Source organism: Scylla paramamosain, chromosome 23, assembly GCF_035594125.1.
Source record: "Scylla paramamosain isolate STU-SP2022 chromosome 23, ASM3559412v1, whole genome shotgun sequence".
NCBI classification, from domain to species: Eukaryota; Metazoa; Arthropoda; class Malacostraca; order Decapoda; family Portunidae; genus Scylla; species Scylla paramamosain.
In genome coordinates this window covers 11,236,868-11,257,985 of record NC_087173.1, presented here as the reverse complement: position 1 = coordinate 11,257,985, position 21,118 = coordinate 11,236,868, and the positions used below count along the sequence as shown (strand labels likewise).

Sequence of the window (21,118 nt, the reverse complement as noted above, 5' to 3'; positions counted from 1 at the left end):
TGACAGCATAGCACCGAAAACTTAATCAGGCACTAAACACACTAAATACACACAAACTGACACACTCATCCTACAGAACACCACGTAACTGACCTGCTGGCTTGACTCGATCTTGACCTCGCCAAGCTTGAGGGCGGCGAGGCTGTCATGGAGGCGGTGCTTTCCCTGGTCAGGGGTGCCTTGCCTGGCCTCCCCACCCCCCTTCTCTCCTTCCTCTCCCTCCTCTCCCAGGGGCAGCGGGCGCCACTCACTCCCCGCCGTCACCTCTATGATGGAGTCTCGTTCCCGCGGCGTGAGGGGAGCCAAGGGTGAGCTGTCATCCTCCCAGTTTGACAGGTTTTCGCGGACCCGGGTAATGTTTACATCTGCCACGTCTTCCATCTTTGTGGCGAGGCGTGTTTCCAACGGCGCTTTTATTTTGGTCTAGAGTTTCCGTATATTCGGTCCCTTTTCTCTTATTTATCTTAATTTTTTTCCTATACTTTATCTGGTTAAATTCTATTTGTCATGGTATGGCACCCTCTACTTTGATCTATTAATTTTCGTATATTCGGTCCCTTTTCTCTTATCTACCGTTACTTTTCTTATTGCAAATTTCTAAGATTAAGTTCTACTTTATGTGTCAAGACCATAAATTTGTGACACCATAAAGTTAGGTTAAATTAGATGGGGTTTAGATTAATTCAGATCATTAATTCGATTGCTAATCCCTTCATTGTGTTGATCTTGATTAAAAAATAATATTTTTGCCCAAATATAAGAGGTCAGTGTCTGGAAATTAGTAGGTTAAGGTTATTTCCATAATATCCCAACTATAATATGACCTCTGAAAACAGTCCTGATGGGGAGACCAAAGCTTCCCGAAGTTACCCACTCTTCTCCTTTCGCCTCTTCGTTAGAGTGAGGGGTTGGCGCCATGTACGACTCTCCTTGCATCTTCCTGTGTCCCATCCTTTGCAGTTCTATCGCAATTCCATCCCTCCATCTCACTCTGTCTTCCCCTCGATCTTCTTCCTCAGCTTGTTTTCTCCAGGCTCTTTTAATCGGTTCTGGTCTTCATACAACTGCTTACCCAGTACCCCTAGAGAAACACGTCTTCTGCTCTACAACAGTCATCGCCACACAGTCACATCAGGAGGCAGTAGGCACCTGCCGAAACGATAATTACTCCCAGTGAGGTGTGAAGCACTGGGTCAGGGGAGTACTATGAACCTATCATTAAACCCAGCTGTGACCTCACTGAACGTTTCCCTTTGCGTTTCACGACACAAGGGGCAGTCACAGTCTGCCCTTTAAAGACAACTCTCTTCCTTCACACAAAACTACATGCACCTAATAACACACACACTCTTTACTCAAAATTCAAAATTATTATGGTAACACCTACACCAGGCTCAGAGTACCCATCTGGGGAGGGGACCACAAATGTCCCCAGGTCGGAGTGCTCTTCCGGTCTCGACCCCAAGTGTCTTGACACCACCCCCCAACTTTTTCTTCATTAACTTCTGCAACTTCCGTGGGCTTACATCTAATTTTCAATCTGTAGAACACCACCTCTCCTCTTCTAAACCTCATCTTCTTTTCGTCACTGAAACATAGGTGTCTGAGGCAACTGACAGTAGCCCCTTTTCTGTTCCCTCCTACTTTCTCTATCCTCATTTTCAATCCAAAGCTGGATGTTGCGTTTATGTGCGCAATGACTTAACCTGCTCTCGTGCCATCGCTCTTGAATCTTCCGAGTTTTCCACCATCTGGCTACGACTACAGAGTCACTCTCAAACTAAATTTATTTGTGCTGCATGCCTCTCACTTAACTCCTCTGACTATAAGAAATTCTTTGATTACTTAACTTCCAAACCGGAGCACATTCTGACCCTCTTCCCTTTTGTGGAGATCTCCATTCTTGTAGCCTTCAATGTTCACCACCAGCTTTGGCTTTCCTCTCCCTTCACTGACCATCCTGGTGAACTAGCCTTCAGGTTTGCTATCCTCCACAACCTAAAGCAATTGGTGCAACACCCTACTCATATTCCTGACAGTCTTGGAGATACGCCCAACATTCTTGACCTTTTCCTGACCTCTAATCCTTCTGCTTATGCTGTCACCCTAACTTCTCTGTTGGGCTCCTCCGATCACAATCTCATATCTTTATCTTGTCCTATCGCTCCAATCCCTCCTCAGGATCCCCCTAAGCGAAGGTGCCTCTGGCGTTTTGCCTCTGCTAGTTGGGAGGACCTGAGGAGGTATTTTGCTGATTTTCCTTGGAATGACTACTGTTTTCATGTCAGAGACCCATCTCTGTGTGCTGAGCGCATAACAGAGGTGATAGTGTCTGGCATGGAGATGTACATTCCTTACTCTTTTTCTCGACCTAAACTTTCCAAACCTTGATTTAATACAGCTTGTTCTCGTGCTATACATGATAGAGAGGTGGCCTGCTAAAGGTACTTGAGCCTTCCATCACCTGCACTTTATGTTTCTGCTTGGAATCACGCCATGTGTGTTCTGCAACTAGCCAAAAACTCCTTCATTGACAGAAAGTGTCAAAATCTTTCAAGATTTAACTCCCCTCGTGACTTCTGGCATCTAGCCAAAACATCTCTAATAACTTTGCTTCTTCTTTCCCTCCTTTATTTCAACCAGATGGCACCACTGCTATCACATCTATCTCTAAAGCTGAATTCTTCGCTCAAACTCCACCTTGGATGATTCAGGGCTTATTCCTCCCTCTCCTCCACCCTCTGACTACTTCATGCTACCTATTAAAATTCTTCGCAATGATGTTTTCCATGCCCTCGCTGGCCTAAATCCTCGGAAGGCTTATGGACCTGATGGGGTCCCTCCTATTGTTTTCCGAAACTGCGCCTCCGTGCTTGCACCCTGCCTAGTCAAACTCTTTCAACTCTGTCTGTCAACATCTACCTTTCCTTCTTGCTGGAAGTTTGCCTACATTCAACCTGTTCTTAAAAAGGGTGACCGTTCTAATCCCTCATCTACCGTCCTATTGCTTTAATTTCCTGCTTATCTAAATATTTTTTTTAATCTATCCTCAACAGGAAGATTCTTAAACATCTAACACTTCACAACCTTCTATCTGATCGCCAGTATGGATTCTGTCAAGGCCGCTCTACTAGTGATCTTCTGGCTTTCCTTACTGAGTCTTGGTCATCCTCTTTTAAAGATTTTGGTGAAACTTTTGCTGTTGCCTTAGAAGTATCAAAAGTTTTTGATAGAGTCTGTCACAGAGCTTTGATTTCCAAACTACCCTCGTACAGCTTCTATCCTTCTCTCCATAACTTCATCTCAACCTGACCGTTCTATTGCTGCTGTGGTAAACGGTCAATGTTCTTCTGAATCTATTAACAGTGGTGTTTCTCAGGATTCTGTCCTGTCATCCACTCTCTTCCTATTATTCATCAATGATCTAAGCTAAATTTGTCCTATCCACTCCTGTGTTGATGATACCACCCTGCACTTTTGCACATCTTTTCGTGGACGTCCAACTCTTCAGGAAGTAAGCATTTCACACAGAGAAGCCACAGAACGCCTGACTTCTGATCTCTCTAAAATTTTTGATTCGGCAGAGCAAACCTGGTATTGTTCAGTGCCTCAAAAACTCAATTCCTCCATCTATCAACTCGACACAACCTTCCAGACAACTTTCCCCTCTTCTTCGATGACACTCAACTGTCCCCCTTTTCTACAGTGAACATCCTCGGTCTGTCCTCTACTTATAATCTAAACTGGAAACTTCACAACTCATCTCTAGCTAAAACAGCTTCTATGAAGTCAAGTGTTCTGAGACGCCTCTGCCAGTTTTTCTCACCCTTCCAGCTGTTAACTCTGTACAGGGGCCTTATCCGTCTATGTATGGAGTATGCTTCACATGTCTGGGGGGAGTTCCACTCATACAGCTATTCTAGACAGGGTGGAATCAAAGGCTTTTCTTCTCATCAGCTCCTTTCCTCTGACTGACTGTCTTCAGCCTCTGTCTCATCGCCGCAATGTTGCATCTGCTATCTTTTACCGCTATTTTCATGCTAACTGCTCTTCTGATCTTGCTAACTGCATGCCTCCCCTCCTCCTGCGGCCTCGATGTACAAGACTTTTTTTTTCTCTCACCCCTATTCTGTCCACCTCTCTAATGCAAGAGTTAACCAGTATTCTCAGTCATTCATCCCTTTCTCTGGTAAACTCTGGAACTCCCTGCCGGCTTTGGTATTTCCACCTTCAAATGACTTGTACTCCTTCAAGAGGGAGGTTTCAAGACACTTATCCTTCAATTTTTGACTACCGCCTTGGATCCTGTTCAGGGACCGGCATCTCAGTGGGCCTTTTTTTTAAATTGGATTTTTGTTGCCCTTGGCCGGTATCCCTCCTACACAAAAAAAGAAAAAAAGGAAGGCTGTCATAGGTCCCAACACCTGATCAATACCTCATTAATCTGATGAAATAGACGCATATCCATCAGCACCCTTGAGCAGCCAGAGAACACCATCGATCGCCATCATATCTTTTTGTCGCCCCGCCGCTGTGGCCACGTCGCCCCTCACTGCGCCAGGCGTATTCACCAAGGGACGGGGCATGAAGAAGTATTTGACAGCTTTCTCAAACACTTCAGCGTCTTATCTCGGCTACTTTTAACAATCTCAAGTGGGTTTTTAGGATTTTAGAGTTTTTTTTTTTTTTTTTAATTCTAATGATAGTTTAACAAAGACTACCATCAGAGATAAATAGTATTCTTGGGAACCCGACTAATTATCCCTGTGGCTATTGAAAATATTCCTTGTGAGAGCCTGAAGGATCTCAAAATACAGACCCTGTCCACTCTCATCCACAAGGCAATGACCTGTACTCAGAAATTAACGCTTTGCTCTCTCACCACGACTATTTTCAAAGGCTACATAGATGACTGGCCGGGTTCTCAAGAGTGTTTCTCCTTTAAATAATGTAGAAATCTTGTCAATCTATCACTAGGTCCAAATTAAACACCCTTAAAAACCCGGGTCACTTCATAACTAGACGCTTTTGAATGTAGTGGAGATGCGGCGCAAAAGTGTTTCAGAATACGCTCCAATATTCTATCCACATATCGATCAACATTAGAAGAAACTATCACTCTAACGATCTTTTCCCTCAGAGGCATAGTGTTAGTGACCATGGGACTGAAGGCCAAGGTGCAGCCAGAAAGCTCCCACCTCGATGAAGGACACGACATTCACCTCGACAAGAAAAGAGAGACTAAGCAAGGGTGGGTCTCCCCGACTCTCGCCAAGCAGGCCAATAGCGACTCCGACAACCACTTTCCTGAACCGCACCATGATCTACTAGAAGGCCTCAGGTGTGTGACGGCACTGCTGGGGCTGCTGCCAGGGCGTGCCGCGGAGTTAGGGGCGTCCTTCGGGGCCAGAGCAAGGTTCTACATCTCCTTTGTCGCAGTGGTAATAGTTGGCACCCCGTTCATCATTATCGAGTGTAAGTACTGCAGTCATGAAAATGGATCTTTAGGTGTTAAAGGGCGCTTTGCTTTATTAAACTCCCTCCACTGCTTTCAAAAGGGTATAGTTCAAGCTACACGGGTTTGTAAGAATGTTTTTGTGGTTTTAGTGGCAGAGTGATAAGATTTCTACATCTTTAATTAACAGGAGAAACATTCTTGAGAACCCGGCCACTCATCTCTGTAGCCTTTGAAACAGTCGTGGTAAGAGAGCAAAGCGTTTCTGAATACAGGGTTATGGACCATCTGAAACACTTCTGGCCGCACCTCCGCTACTTTGAAAAAAGCTCTAGTTGAAGTTGTACGTTTTTAAGGTTATTTTTATAGTTCTAGTGACATATTAACAAGATTTTTTCATTACTAACAGGTGAAACAATCTTGAGAACCCGGCTAATCCTCTCTGTACCTTTGAAAATGGTGGTGGTGAGAGCAAAGCGTTTCAAAATATGTGTCATGTGCCGCACTGTCCAATAGCTACAGTACTTCCCCGGTCGATGCCTTGTCGTGGCTCCTGACATGAATGTTTCATGGCGCGGCATGTTCCCAGAATGCGACTTTGCACCTATAGCTGTCAATGAATAGAATATGAGGGAAACTCATCATCGTGATAGCTCTGGCATGTGCTTTATTGTAATGCTTTTCAGAAAATTTTCCTCTGTTGTTATTATACGTAATGAAGGGTATGATTTAGTGTGTTTGTGTGTTTGTGTGTGTGTGTGTGTGTGTGTGTGTGTGTGTGTGTGTGTGTGTGTGTGTGTGTGTGTGTGTTACTTAAAAGGGACCTTGGCCAAGGGCAATAAAAAAGGCGAAATAAAAGGCCCACTGAGTGTGCCAGTCACAGCCTAGACATGAACGCTTTCTTAAAACGTTTCACCGTTTTATCTCATCTACTTCTAATAAAGGTTACTGTTCCCTTCCAAGGTACCCTCATGATCCTAGTGACAGCTTAACAAAGAATCTACATCATCAATGAGGAAAATACATATGAAAACCTGCCTAATCATCTCTGACCCTTGAAAACACCCCCACGAGAACCTGCCGCTCTTTGGAATACAGGCCGTGGCAGGATTACTGCTTCTGAACGCAGACTTTCTCTACGGCAGGTTACTTGTGGCCGAAGGACGTGGAGAGAACGATAGGTCAGCCCATCGTGTCCATGGTGATGATGGTCTCCTTCGCCTGCTGCCTCACGCTCACTGGGTGGGTCATTGCGGCCTCCTTCTGGTCCCGCCAGGACTCTATTGCGGCGCTCTTCCAGCATTACAGTCAGCTGCGCCCTGCCAGCCCCAGCGTGTGGCCGCACGTCGCCAGGATCATGTTCATCGTGGCACCGCACGCCATTAACTACCTGCTGTACTCCACGTTGTACAACATCCACAGGATTGGCCCCTATGTGCCCCGCGGGATATTCTTGATATTCCTGGTGTCGTACTTGTGGTTGCACGTGATGCAGGTCATGCCCTTCGTCTACTTCCTGTTACTGGGCCAACTCATCCTGGACTCCCTGGCCTCCAACAATTGCGCCCTCACCCGCGCCTTGCAGGAGGCGGCCGGCGAGGCGCTCCTGCTACAAATCCACCAGCGGAATGTGACGCTGCGGCGGCTGTACGGCGAGCTGGAGCGAGTGGTGTCGCTGCCGCTGCTGTGCTGCAAGATATTCGTCTCCTTCATCCTCACCGACAACACCTTTTTCATGATGACCTCCCAGCAGGAGAAGGGCATGACCTTCTACCAGTACTGTTGCTCCATGTCCAGCCTGCTCACGCTGGCGGCCACGGGCCTGGCGTGCCGCATGGCGGACAACATCAGGGCGCAGGTCAGCAGTGTTCGCTATACGTCTTGGGTCTATAGGTGTTGGTTATATTATAGGTTGTAATGACTTTAGGGGGATTGTAAAGTCGTGAATCCCATGTTAAATTGCTTATATTCAACTTTTATCTCCTCCCTTATTTATTGGCCAGTTTCTTTAATTCAAAAAGCATTTGAATCAGGAAGGATAGGAGAATAAATCCTATCCTCTAATTGTTTGATACAATAGTAAAAAAAATAAAGTTCGATGAAAAATGACAAAAAAATAAATAAATAAATAAATATTTGCCAAAAATCTAAATCAACTTCAAACAACAATTCAGAGGGTTGGAATTATTTTTCTCTCATACTTTCATAAGCTGCAATAGAAAATATATGTGTAACATCAAGTGCAAAGGAGGAGTTAATTTTTAAATGCAAAAACTGACATTTTGAGAAATCGAACGATAAAGTTGAAGGATTTAGTGTGCTTTACATATTGCAGCTAGGGACTTGAAATTCACATGATATCTACTTCAGGATATGTGGAAGAAGCAGACATAGTTTTCTTCAGTTACTCTGATCAGTTTCGTACACTGGCCTGAGGCGGCTGATGACTTCACGTTTCAATTAGCGCGTGGGGGGCGGGTCGGTACAAGGATTTTATTATATTTCGCCATATTTATCAGTAAAAACTAGTGTTCCACTGTTTAAAGTAGATAAAATATTAATGCAAAAGATATCTGATGCAGATACATTAATTATTTGTTGGAATTACGAAGAAAAAATAGATATTTTTATTTATCGTATATAAATTCCAGATACTAGGTATAGCTAAAATTTTCGCTCTCTGAGGTACGTAGAGAGAGAACCATAAATTTTACAGGAGACTAAAGAAAAAAGGATAGTTCAGAAAAATAAGGAAATATATATATATATATATATATATATATATATATATATATATATATATATATATATATATATATATATATATATATATATATATATATATATATATATATATATATATATATCATACCTGTATCGCGGCGTGTAAAACCGCAGAAATTCATGAAGGGACGCCTCATTGCATAACGCAAAAAAATAATTGTATCATAATGTTGCATATACCGAAAACAGCGGGAAAAAAAAAAAAATGCAGAAAAATGCATATAAGAAAAAAAAGTTTTTTTTTTTTTTTTTCTCTCAGGTCGCCCCCGTACAATCTCTAGTCAGGCGGAGTAAAAGCCAGACAGCGGCTAGTGGGCAGGCGACGGTGTACAGGAGTAAAGCCCAAGCACCAGCTAGCGGGTTGTACGTACAGGGCTCACCATGGTTGAATCTGAACTGTCCTTACTCCCTACGCTCACGGCAGACTCGAAAGTAAACTAATATAAACCCTTGAATGAAGCAATAAATAATACAGTAAGAATATCTCAAACAGTTAACACTACAACACTGGCGGAGAGAAAAGTTTTCTCCGGCGACAAGGGTTCCCCAAAGAGGGAGGCTACAGTTGGATTTATCATTACTTCACCTTATCCTACTTAGGGCATTCTTTGCTAGTGGCAGGTGGAGAGAGGAAGTTTGATTCCACGTGTACAACACACTTTGTCCTTCTTGCCTAGAGTTCGTTTTTATTACGTAATGTTTTGCCCAATCTGTCGTACAATATTCCGTTTTTGTCAATAGTTCCTTTCATCTTTCGTAAATTATTCCTTTCTTATCAATATTTTATCTAATCTTTTGTACAATACTCTGTTTTTATCTATAGCCACCTTCATCTTTCGTAAAACATTCTGATTTCGTCAACAGTTTCCTTCATCTTCCCTACAATATTCCGTTTTTATCAATATTTTCCTCCATCTTTCGTACAACATTCCATTTTTATTTATATTTCCGTACATATTTGTACAATATTCCGTTTTTATTAATATTTTCCTTCATGTATCGCAGATCATTCCTTTCTTGTTAACACTTGCCTCATATTCTGTGAAATATTAGGTCATTATCAGTAGTTCCCTTCATCTTTCGTACAACATTCCGCTTTTGTCAACAGTGTCCTTAATCCCTCCCACAATATTCCGTTTCTATCAATATTTTGACCCATCTTTCGTAGAGCATTTTGTTTTTATTAATATTTACCTCCATATTTCGTACAATATTCCGTTTTTGATAACATTTTTCCTTCATTTATCGTAGAACATTCCTTTTTTATTAATACTTGTCCAACATTTCGTAGAACATTAAGTTTTTATCAATATTCTCTTCATCTTTCGTACAATATTCCGTTTTTATTAATATTTCCCTTCATCGTTCGTGCAATATTCCGTTTTCATTGATATTTTGCTCCATCTTTCTTGCAGTATTCATTGTTATCAATAGTTCCTTTAACGTATTGTAGAATATACCTGTCTTACTAATACTTCGCCCCTCAGTACTTTCCCTACAGCACATCGTTTAATACTAATCTCTAAGTCTCTAATGGCACATCATTCCTTAATTACTAACCCCCTTGATGCATCTTCTCTTTTTATCCAGCTACCTCCAAACATTGTACTGGCTTGAAATTGAAAAATCTATCCTTTTTATACAGTTCTTTTTTGTAGATGCGCTATAAAGATTCCATACATTGCTTTTAGTGCTGTGAAGTGTTGCATACCGCAGTGGAAGAGTTAATTCACTTCCTCCATGTCTTCCCCAACACTCCAATGTCACCATCACCCTCAGGCCGAGGCGCCGATCGAGATTCTGACGACCCTGGGTGGCACGAGAGACGAGGACCTCAACCCCTCCCTGCCGTGGCCCTCAGTACCGCACCAGGTAACGCCCCCCCATTCCTCTCTCTCTCTCTCTCTCTCTCTCTGGTAATGAATGATGAGTAACTAACCCTTTTCTTTTTCTTTTCAGTTTAACACCCCGCTCTCTCTCTCTCTCTCTCTCTCTCTCTCTCTGGTAATGATGACTAACTCGCTTTTCTGTGGGTTTTTTTTTTTTTCCTACAGGTGACTATCTATCGACTGGCGGAGCGACCCTTGGTTCTGAAAGTTGGCAACCTCTACCCACTCTCCCTCACCAATCTCCTTAGTGTGAGTGCCATATTTGTGTGTGTGTGTGTGTGTGTGTGTGTGTGTGTGTGTGTGTGTGTGTGTGTGTGTGTGTGTGTGTGTGTGTGTGTGTGTGTGTGTGTGTGTGTGTGTGTGTGTGTGTGTGTGTGTGTGCGCGCGCGTTTGCGACCTGTTCTTTACAGTGAAAAGTTTCTTAACCACAACAATCCATAAGTTTTATTTGTACTCCAAGCAACACCCCTAATCTCTCTCTCTCTCTCTCTCTCTCTCTCTCTCTCTCTCTCTCTCTCTCTCTCTCTCTCTCTCTCTCTCTCTCTCTCTCCTCCGCAGATCCTAAGTGTCATATCAACTTACATCATCATCCTCGTTCAGTTCCACGAATAGAGGATGGAGAGAACTGGTTATGGAATGGAAATAAAAGACACCACTTACATTCCCCCTCACATCTTGCAAGGTAAACACACATTCTCTGCATACTCCTGATTATACATTTTATATTCGCCCTTACACATTTTGTCCCCTCGAGATAAAACACATGCTCTTTTACCTATATTCTTATTAATTCACTTTTCCATATTCTTCTTTCCACGTGTCTCGTTTCCTCGAAGTAAGCACGCATTAAACACACACACTTTGTTTATTTCATTTTATCTATACTCCTATCCATTCTCTTCTTACCGAATCAAGCATACATCTTGTCTATATTGTTTATCTATACTCCTGTTCATCCTCTCTTTTCCCATACTCTTCTTTCCATATATATATTATCTCCTCGAAATGAACACGTATTTTATTAGTACCCAAAATAAATATAATCAACAAAATCGATGTAAAATACACAGGAATCAAAATCAAAATCAGCCAGAATCAACAACTGATATCTGAAATGATAATATAGCAAATCAATACTGCCACCATTACACTCCTCCCGCTGCTACTCCTGTCTCTCCTCCTCCTCCTCCTGCCTCTCTTCCTTTTCCTCATAAAACATTCTTCCTTCTTTTCCTTATCCTCTTCCCTTCCTCGACATCTTCCCTCTCCTTGTGTTTCCTTTCTTACTACAGTCTTCGTCCTCCTGACGCAGAGACCCACGCCCCTAGCCTGACGCCATCCGGGCAGACACTGAAGGCAACTTGAGTTGCAGAACGATGACGAAGTAGGACACAACGGCGCCCACCACCTGTGAACATAACATTGGACTTGCTACTGGCTAAACCAAGGCTGCTAGATTTTTTCCCGCTTTTACATCTAGTTTTCTGCAGTCTGTTAGGGTTAAGACGGCGCCTGCTAACGAAAGACTTTGGTTGCCAGATGGTGTGTAGTACTATGAGGGCCACCATGCACTTGCGAACATACTCCTTACTTCCAAACATTTCTTCTCTTCATCTTGATTATTTGAAGCGTCTCGTCATGTCTTTAAGGGCTTCAAAGGTGTTTTTATGTTGATCGTAATATGTGAGGTTCTTGAAAGGAATGTGTTCTCTTTATAGCTAAAAAATGCAATCATTTGAGATACTATTCATTCTTAAGGGAAAAAAAAACATATCGAAAAAAAGAAAAAAAAATTTTTGTACATATTTCTAACTTTATAAACCCAAATAATTATAACAATAAACAAGCAAACAAACAAACAAACAAACAAATATATAAATATGTAAATGAATAAACAGATAGATAGATAGATAGATAGATAGACATATAGATATATAGATAGATAGATAGATAGATAGATAGATAGATAAACAGATAAATATATTAATAAACAAACAAGCAAACAAACAAACAAATACATGAATAAATTAATAAACAGATAGATAGGTAGATAGAGAGGCATATGGATAGACAGACAGACAGATAGACAGATAGACAATTAAGTAGTTAGATAAAACAAACAAACAAAAAACAAACAAACAAACAAACAAACAAACAAACAAGTAAATAACACACCCACTTCACCCCCCTCCCTGCCTCCCCCACAAAAAAAAAAAAATTTCTCTATACAATACAAAAAACCGACAATAATTCTAAGGCTGTATCGATTCTCACCGTGATGATGAAGGGTCGGTTGATGTAGAAGAAGCGGCCGCCGGTGATGCAAATACGGTCTGACGTCAAGGCCACAACCAGCTCGCCAAACTGTATCAATAGAGGAAGAAAAGATTAATATACTTCAGTCCCTCATGCCATGTTAGGTAACTGGTAGCTCGTTTTCTTTCTATCCTCGTTTTTTATTTCCCTGTCAATTTTTTTGCGAGTTATTGAGATAGATAGATGGAAACGTTAGGTTTGTCTGGAGAGAGAGAGAGAGAGAGAGAGAGAGAGAGAGAGAGAGAGAGAGAGAGAGAGAGAGAGAGAGAGAATATGTTATGTCATCTTTCCATTCTTCTCTATCTTTCTCTTCTTTCTTCTCTTTTACCATTTCTTCTATATCCTTCTCTTTTACCCTTCTCTATTCTTCTTTTTATTTCTTTTCTATCCTCTACCCTTCTTCTTCCTCTCCCATCTTTCTCACCTTCTCCTTTCTCCTTTGTTCTCTTTTGTACTCTTATTCTATCCTCCTTCTTAAGTCCAATCAATTCTTCTCCTTTATCATTCTCCTTTTATCCTCCTCCACCTTCCTTCCTTCATTCGCAACTTTTACCTCTTGTTTTCTTTCCTTTCTCTGCACTTTTTCTTTTACTCTCCTGTATTCTTCTTTAATTTTCTCTCCTATCTTCTATCCTTCTCTTTTAACCCTCCTCTTTCCTTCCCTCTACTCTTCTTTCCTCTTCCCTTCTCCCTTCATTTTCCTCTTTTCTTCTCTTCCATCTATCGCACCTTCTAAACAAAAGAAGATCGCTAATGTCACGTCTCCGTTTTCTTTACTCACGTGGTACTTTTCCCTGACGGAGGCGCTGAAGGGGAGACCGCGCCGAAGGATGTCTGTACAATTCTCAGCCTGAAGGAGGAGAATGGAAAGGGTGACGATGGTAAACGATGGTAGTTTTTGATGTGTGATTGGTGGGTGTTTTTTTTTTCGTTATGTTTGTGTATTTAATTTAATTTTATGTTTTATTTATTTATTTTTTTATTTATTTAATTTATTTGTTATTATTGTACGATTGGTGGGTGTTTTTGTTGTTTGTGTACTTGTTTCCCTTTTTTTTTATTCTATTCTTTCTTTGTTAATCTATTTTATTGGTTTATTTTATTTTTTTCGTTTTGTTTTGCTTTGTTTTTTGTTTTGGTGTGTGTGTGTGTGTATGTGTGTGTGTGTGTGTGTGTGTGTGTGTGTGTGTGTGTATGTATGTGTCTTTGTTTTTTGTTTGTTATATGTGTGTATGTTTTCTTATTGTGTTGTTGCTTTTTGTTTTCTTATTTTTTCGTTCTTTTTGTGTTTTGAGTTTAATTAGTCTCTTTTTTTTATTCTTTTGTTCAATTATCTTGGTACTGTTCTTTTCTTTTTTCCTTCTCATTCTCATAGTTTTTTTCTTCTTCTCTTTAGATGTCCTTTCCTTCCTTTTCCTCTAAACTTTATCGTTCATATTCTATTACTGTTCCGATCATATTAATGTTATTACACTTCTCTTTATCATCATTTTCATTATCATAAACATTCGTCTCTCTCTCTCTCTCTCTCTCTCTCTCTCTCTGCTGCCTACCCTATTGTTTATATTTACATAGGTGATTCAAACTTTGGCTTGCGCGTTCATTAACTCATCAAGAGGCGCAACACGGTTCAAGGTTAACACAATAGTGGTTATGTACTTTTCTGTTTTATCTTCCTTCTTTGTGCTTTACTGAGGGAATATTAGCTTTATTCCATACTTTTTTCCTACTAATGGATAAACAAAGGGATGAAAAAAAAACGAAAAATAATTACCGCCTTTGCTCCATATTGCTGGTTTCCTTTTATTATTTTTTTCTTATTTTTTCCCCTCGTTAGTAGCTAAGAACGATCCATGAAGGCGGGGGATAGTAAATGTATTCTCTGATCGATGTATAAGATAAAAGGGTCTCCACGCACCTTTGTTTGATAATAATGCGATGAGGAAAAAGATACTGAATCATCCTCTGGTAAAAATGAATAAATAAATAAATAAATGAAATGGGTTTCCACGCGCCCCCGTTCCATAATAAGAGAGCTGTTAAATTTACATTCTTTAGAGAGACGTAGGTTAAGAGGGGACCTGATAGAAATCTTCAAGTGGTATAAAGGTTATAACAAGGGGAACGTAAGCAAAATTCTTAGGCTCAGCAACCAAGACAGAACAAGAAATAACGGGTTTAAGCTTGAAAAATTTAGGTTTAAGAAAGAGATAGAAAGAAATTGGTTTTCAAATAGAGTGATAGAGGAATGGAACGGATTCAGTAATCATGTTGTTAGTGCTAAGACATTAGGGAGCTTTAAGAGAAGATTAGGCGGGTTTATAGATGGGGATGATAGGTGGAAATAGGTAGGTATATTTCATACGACTGCCATGTATAAGCCAGATGGCTGCTTGCAGCTTCCCTTATTTCTTATTTTTTTTAATGTTCTTATGTTCTTATGTTCTATGAGGAATAAGAGAAAAAGTACCAAATCCTCCTCTGAAAAAAAATAATAAATAAATACAAATAAATAAATAAATAAATAAAAGGATTTCCAATTGTCTGTGTCATAAGGAAGCGATGGAGGATAAGGAAAAAGGTATCGTATCCTCGTCTGAAACAAATAATCGTACTCTTTGTTGGGTGAAACGTACACCAATTACGATGCTTTTTTTTTTTTTCTAAGGAGTGTGCACGGGTGTAGGGTTAATGAAGGTGAGGTACAGGTAAGTTAGTTTGTGCGTTGTTCACTTGCATGATTGTTTGTCTAGTTACTTACGTAGTTCTTCATATGCTGAAACAGTTCTGGCCGCACCTCGATAACTTTTATAAGCCTCTACTTGAAGTGTAGATTTCTACATTATTAACAAGGGACACCAGTTAAAAAAAAAAAATCTAGTCTGTGACATATTAACAAGAATTTTACATTATAGAAAGGTGAAACACTCTTTAAGAACCCGAATAATTATCTCCATGGTATTTGAAAATAATGATGGTGAAGCTGCACGATTTTTAAGGATGCGTTTATGGTTCTACTGTTAGATTAACAAGAATTCTACACCATAAGCAGAAGAAACACTCTTGAGAACCCGACTAATCATCTCTGTGGCTTTGAAAACACGTGGTGAGAGAGCGAAGTGTTTCTGAATACGCTCCAGAAAGAGAAATGACGAAAAAGATTCACTCGATACTCTGATCCCAAACACCTGAGTCCCTTACCGCCTCTGCTACCCTGCTGGCCTTGAGGGAGACGAAGAGGAAGACGACGCAGGTCTGCACGATGACGAGGAGCTGCCACGCCGCCTCCAGGTGATGAAATGGCGCTCCGATGCCCACGCGGTACGCCACCAAGTACAGCTCCAGGCACAGTGTTACCACCTCGGGGGGAAACCATGGGGATTTGTTACTTTGGGGTTACGTGATACTTGGTGATTTATTTAGCTATTCAGTTATATTTATCTATAATTTATCTATCTATCTATCTATTTGTGTATTTATTTTTTTTATTTCTACAGGCGTATTCTAGTGGATCAGAGGATGAGAAACACACACACACACACACACACACACACACACACACACACACACACACATTCAGATAATTGTGAAAATTGTCTTTTTTCTAAGTCGAGAAATCGATAAATTATTATTATTGTTATCATTATTATTATTACCTATTATTATCATTATTATTATTATTATTATTATTATTATTATTATTATTATTATTATTATTATTATTATTGTTATTATTATTATTATTATTACTATTATTATTATCATTATTATTATTATTATTATTATTATTAGTAGTAGTAGTAGTAGTAGTAGTAGTAGTAGCAGTAGTAGTGGCAGTAGTATTATCATTTTCATTATCATCGTACTTTTATAATATCATCACTTAATATTATATGGTCTCATTGACGCGGAGCTAAAAGATCAACCAGTCAGTCAGTTCACTCATTCAGTCAGTTACTAAATCAATCAAGCAACAAACAAACTAACAAACAATTAAATAAACGAATAAAAGAAAGAATGAATGAATAAATAAATAAGTAAATAAATTAGTTAATAAAAGCCACAGGTAATGTCTCGAGGACTCACTGTCTCGAGGCCTCACCTGTGTCCCGTAGAAGCACTGCAGGGTGGGGGAGAAGAGACGCTCTGTGTGGCGAACCAATTGAACCAGCTCGTAGTGGAGGTTCACCAATTGAGCCAGGTCCGCCTCGCCACCGCCACCGCCACCACCACTGTCTGTGTTGTCCTTCCAGATGGCTGAAATGGAGAAGGAATGGTGGTGGTGATGGTGGTGGTGATTGCAAATATGATTGATGGTGATAATAACCGTGAGAGAGAGAGAGAGAGAGAGAGAGAGAGAGAGAGAGAGAGAGAGAGAGAGAGAGAGAGAGAGAGAGAGAGAGAGAGAGAGAGAGAAATAAACTACGACCACCACCACCACCGCTACCACTACTACTACTACTACTACTACTATTACTTTTTATGTAAGAGGGTCTCTGGCATACGGCAACAAAAATTAATAATAAAAAATGGCCAAAGGGAGATGCCCCCCAAAAATAAATAAATAAAATGCCTAAGGGAAGTGCCAATCCCTAGAAAGTGAAAAGGGATTATCCAAAAATTTGAGAAGGGTCTTGAAATTACAGTTGGTATAGTTAGTGATTAAAATGCAACACACACACACACACACACACACACACACACACACATCTTTGCACTGTCACATTTAATATCGTAAGATGTATGTTTCGTAACCTTTAAACCCTTTTGTTGTTGTTGTTGTTGTTGTTGTTGTTTCTGTACTTCGTCATTTCGTCATTCATCGGTGGTATTATTTTGTTATTTCGTCATGTGATAGAAATTTTTACGTCTTTTTGTCATTCATTGGATGTACTTTTGTTACTTCGTGAGCTGACTATAACTTGTATGCCTGTCACTCGTTGGTGGTGTTATTTTGCTATTTCATGATGTGATGTGAATGTTTACAACCACCACCACCACCACCACCAGCACGACCAGCACAACCACCACGACCAGCACCAGCACCACCCACCCTCCAGGCACCGCGAGAGCTGGCCCCTCCAACCGTCCAGGGAGTTGTACAGGAAGTGACATGCAGCCACGAAGAAGAAGAGCGACAGTTTGTACACCAGGTAGATTTGCACCACCACCACCGCCAGCACCACGTGAAGAACCTGCCGGGGAAGAAAGAGAGAGTGGGCCACCACCTTGACTGAGAAATTCTTAAGTTAGATATAATGTGGAGAAAGTTTAGGGTATTTTAAGACTGTCTGACTACTGACTACTAACATGATGGAGAGAGGCAACGAATTCTCAAGTTAAATCAAACGTAGTGCAAATTCCGGGTGTTTTAAGACTGTATAACTAAGAAAATGGAAGGACTAAGAAACACTGAATTTTGACTATTACGAGTCCTGCAGTTAGATTAAATATGGTGAAATTTTAGTGTTTTAAGATTGTCTACTATGAACGCTTAATTTTGACAGCTACAAATTCTCAAGTTATATAAAAAGTGGCAAAAGTTTAAAGTATAATTTCAAAATTGCCTGATTACAAGAGAGAGAGAGAGAGAGAGAGAGAGAGAGAGAGAGAGAGAGAGAGAGAGAGAGAGAGAGAGAGAGAGAGAGAGAGAAACCATGACAGCTACAAAAATTCTGAAGTTAGAGTGAATGTGGAAATAGTTTGGTGTATTTTAAGACTGTCTGACCACTGACCACACACAACAGATTGGAGAAGGGGAAGAGAGAGAGAAGCAGTGAAGGGGAGGGAAACAAAAAAGATGCAGGATTTTTTTAAGAATTTGACTTTACATTGAAAGGGTAGAGTAAGGGGAACGTAAAGGAGAAAGAAGAGGGAGAGGAAGCAGGAGAAGGAAAGGAAGGGAAAGCAAGGTATGATAAGGTAGATTTAAGTAAAGAAGTGGAAGGGGAGGAGAGCAAAGAGAAAACAATAGGAATTAAGAGGAAGGGAGATGAAGAGAGAGAGGAAAGGAAAGGAAAGGGAAAGCAAGGATGGAGAAGAGAGAAGGGACAGCGGTAGATGATGGAAAGTGGGAGTAAAGAGAGAATAAGAGATAACAAAGGAGAGGAGATAAAAGGAAGAGAAAAGCAGAGAACAGGGAGAGCAGTGATGGAGAAGAGGGAAAGGAGAGCGGTAAATGATGGAAAGGGAGAAAAGAGAGAATAAGAGATAGCAAAGGAGAGGAGGAAGGAGAAAGGGGAGGTGAGGAGAAGTAGTTAGGTCTTTTTTTCATGAGTTATGCAAAGAAGGGTTAGCCACTCTGTCAGTCACAGGGAGAGGTAATGTTCCTGCCTTCAACTCTCCATCGTACACTTTAGCCCTCATTATTGTACATCGTTAATTATAATTTACGATGTACGATAATGAGGGCTAAAGTGTACGATGGAGAGTTGAAGGCAGTAACATTACCTCTGCATACCTATAATTATAGGTATGCAACTGTCTCCGTCCATTATCTTATTACTTAATTATATGTTTAAGTTTATCGTTACTATTATTTTTTGGTAAAATTGTTATTTGCCTTAATTTCTGTTTATTTCTCTGTCCTATTGCAGTTTATTATGCTTTTTTTTCGGTCTAACTTATCTTATTTTAAAGTTCATTACTCTTATTAATCAGCTTCTAAAATTTTGTTTTATTAATTTGGTTTTATCATACTTTTATTAATTTATATTTCATTTAATGCACCTTTTTTTTTTTTTTTTTGCTCATTACTTTTTTATTACTTCGATTTTATTACTATTTAACTTCTCCATCCAATTATTCTCTTTACTTTCAGTCTTATTTTTAATCTTATTATTGATTTGCCACCTCAATACAAACTACTTTCTATCTCATCACAGTACATTTTCACTCGCCGTGACACTTCCCTTCTAAGTCTTCCACCTCGCCCCTCACCTGTGTCTTCCTCCCCTCACCTGAGTCTTCCATGAGACATTGTCGGGCGCCTTGTCCTCCATCAGCAGCAGGAGACGCGCCAGGAGGTCCACGGCGCCGAGAAACAAGTCTGAGGAGGTGGACATGGACATCGCCGCCACAGACCCGAGGAAGGCGATAAGGGAGGCGACGTAGACGAAGAGCATGATGTCGCTTCGCCTGAAGGGGTGGAGGTCTGTGGTGGATGCGATGTGCATCCACCTGTTAATAAACTCGCAGAATGAACGCCAGTGCAGCAAGCGACACAACACATTCACCCAGGCGTTCAGGAGGCAGCCCACGATGATCAGAACGGCCAGGAGCTGCATCTCGTCCGCGCCTGAGCTTTTTGGGAAGTCTGAGGAGAACAGGTACACCATGCCTACCAGTGACGTCACCAGGAGGAGCGACAGCCACGCCAGCAGCACCAGGGAATACCAGGCAGACGGGGAGCACCAGCGCATGGTGTACTGGTGCGTGGTACGGTCGAAGGTACACGGGTGCATCCCTAGCACGCGGAAGGTACAAGAAATTATCCGCGGTAGCAAAAGAGACTGTTTCTTCCTGACGTGATCCTTGTTCGGAGTCTGCATGGGTGGTTCCAAAGGGCCCAGCCACGCCTCCTTCACGCCCTCCTTGGACAACACCCGCCGCGCCCCGCAGCACCGCATGGCCAGGAGTGCTTGGTGTGAGGTAGTGTGTGGAGTTGTGAGGCGACGTGGCTCGCCGCCTTGCCCTGGCTACTAAGCGCATTCTCCGACTCCGTTTTCTTCTGACGCATGACGCTCTCGTCTTCTTCCCCGCCCCGCCCACCCCCGCTCACAATTCTGACTCTTAGCGCTCTATTTTAGGCCCACATTCAGATATGCTTTGTTCTCTCACCACGACTATTTTCAGAGGCCACATATATAATCAGTCGAGTTCTCAAAAGCGTTTCTCCTGTAAAACATCCTTGAAAACCCCTGCTACTTCAACAAAGGATTTTTTTTTATGTAACTGAGACAGACGTAAATGAAAAGTGAATAATAACTTACGTCCCCTTTTCAGTAGATTTTTCTTTTCTCTCTTTCTTTCTTTCTCTCTTTCTTGACGCCATTCTTACATGTGTTTCTGCTGCAGGTGCTTTTCCCTCACTACCGCAGCTTCTTCAAGTAGTGAAATGGCCCCTATTTTGAAACACTGCCCTCTCACCAGCACAAAGGCCACAGAGATGAACAGTCAGTATTTCCTGGGTGTTTAATTACCCATTGATGATGAAGATTCATTGTCAAACGATCACTAGAATCCCGAGGGCACTCTTGAAGACCACAGCAACTTCCACTAGGGGCTGCTAAAAGTACTCTAAGATCCTGCAATGTTTGAGAATGTCTTGTCAAACTATCATTAGAATCATGAAAGCAATCTTGAAAACCAATGTAGCTTCCAATAGTGACTAGAGGGAAGTGTTCTAGATACGACGGAGTAGTGTTTGAGAATGCCTCGTCAAACTGAAATTACGAACTCTTGAAAACGACAGTAACTTTCGTTAGAGGTTGTAGGGGAGGTAAGACAGCGTCAGTCCGGAATCACTCCACCAAGGGCATCACTATCCCAAGGGCAGTGCGTCACTCATCTTAAAGCTTCATTGCTCAAGAAACACTCAAAAATCAAGTCGACTCAGCGAACATTGGAACTAGATGCAACTGACTCAGAAAGAAAATAGAGCAGAATGATGGAT

The 21,118-nt window shown here is 41.2% G+C and overlaps 2 protein-coding genes and 1 long non-coding RNA gene across 5 annotated transcripts in view; 1 reads left to right on the top strand and 2 right to left on the bottom strand.

Annotated features, from left to right (window-relative positions):
• The window catches only part of LOC135112177 (conserved oligomeric Golgi complex subunit 3-like), a 9,684-nt gene extending 9,280 nt beyond the window's left edge, over positions 1 to 404 (bottom strand). The window contains exon 1 of one of the 2 annotated variants that reach the window (XM_064026271.1): positions 94 to 404. In XM_064026271.1, the coding sequence (XP_063882341.1) occupies positions 94 to 381 (288 nt within the window). In that variant the 5' untranslated portion in view covers positions 382 to 404. The remainder of the gene's footprint in view (positions 1 to 93) is intronic. The other variant, XM_064026270.1, reaches the window with a different exon arrangement.
• A 9,558-nt stretch (positions 405 to 9,962) lies between these two features.
• LOC135112176 (uncharacterized) lies at positions 9,963 to 10,820 on the top strand. Its single transcript, XR_010274102.1, has 3 exons — positions 9,963 to 10,111; positions 10,294 to 10,377; positions 10,687 to 10,820. It is a non-coding gene; the product is annotated as an uncharacterized LOC135112176 (long non-coding RNA).
• A 75-nt stretch (positions 10,821 to 10,895) lies between these two features.
• LOC135112174 (uncharacterized) lies at positions 10,896 to 21,116 on the bottom strand. Of its 2 annotated transcripts, XM_064026263.1 has the most exons (7): positions 19,404 to 21,116; positions 17,498 to 17,639; positions 16,547 to 16,701; positions 15,646 to 15,804; positions 13,226 to 13,294; positions 12,403 to 12,492; positions 10,896 to 11,536 (listed from the first exon to the last, which is right to left on the bottom strand). In XM_064026263.1, the coding sequence occupies exons 1-7, from the start codon at positions 20,070 to 20,072 to the stop codon at positions 11,453 to 11,455; spliced, it is 1,368 nt and encodes a 455-aa protein (XP_063882333.1). In that variant the 5' UTR covers positions 20,073 to 21,116; the 3' UTR covers positions 10,896 to 11,452. The 2 variants fall into 2 exon arrangements, with proteins under 2 accessions (XP_063882333.1, XP_063882334.1); XM_064026264.1 differs by lacking the exon at positions 13,226 to 13,294.
• Positions 21,117 to 21,118: the final 2 nt, after the last annotated feature.

Bases quoted from the DNA above. Each gene is read 5' to 3' on its own strand.
- LOC135112174 (XM_064026263.1), bottom strand. From the start codon at position 20,072: ATGCGGTGCTGCGGGGCGCGGCGGGTGTTGTCCAAGGAGGGCGTGAAG. The intron at 17,640-19,403 runs GTGAGGGGAGGA...CTTCCCCGGCAG, and splicing joins ATGTCTCATGGAAGACTCAG to GTTCTTCACGTGGTGCTGGC. The intron at 12,493-13,225 runs GTGAGTAAAGAA...CTATTGATACAG, and splicing joins CCGTCAGGGAAAAGTACCAC to TTTGGCGAGCTGGTTGTGGC.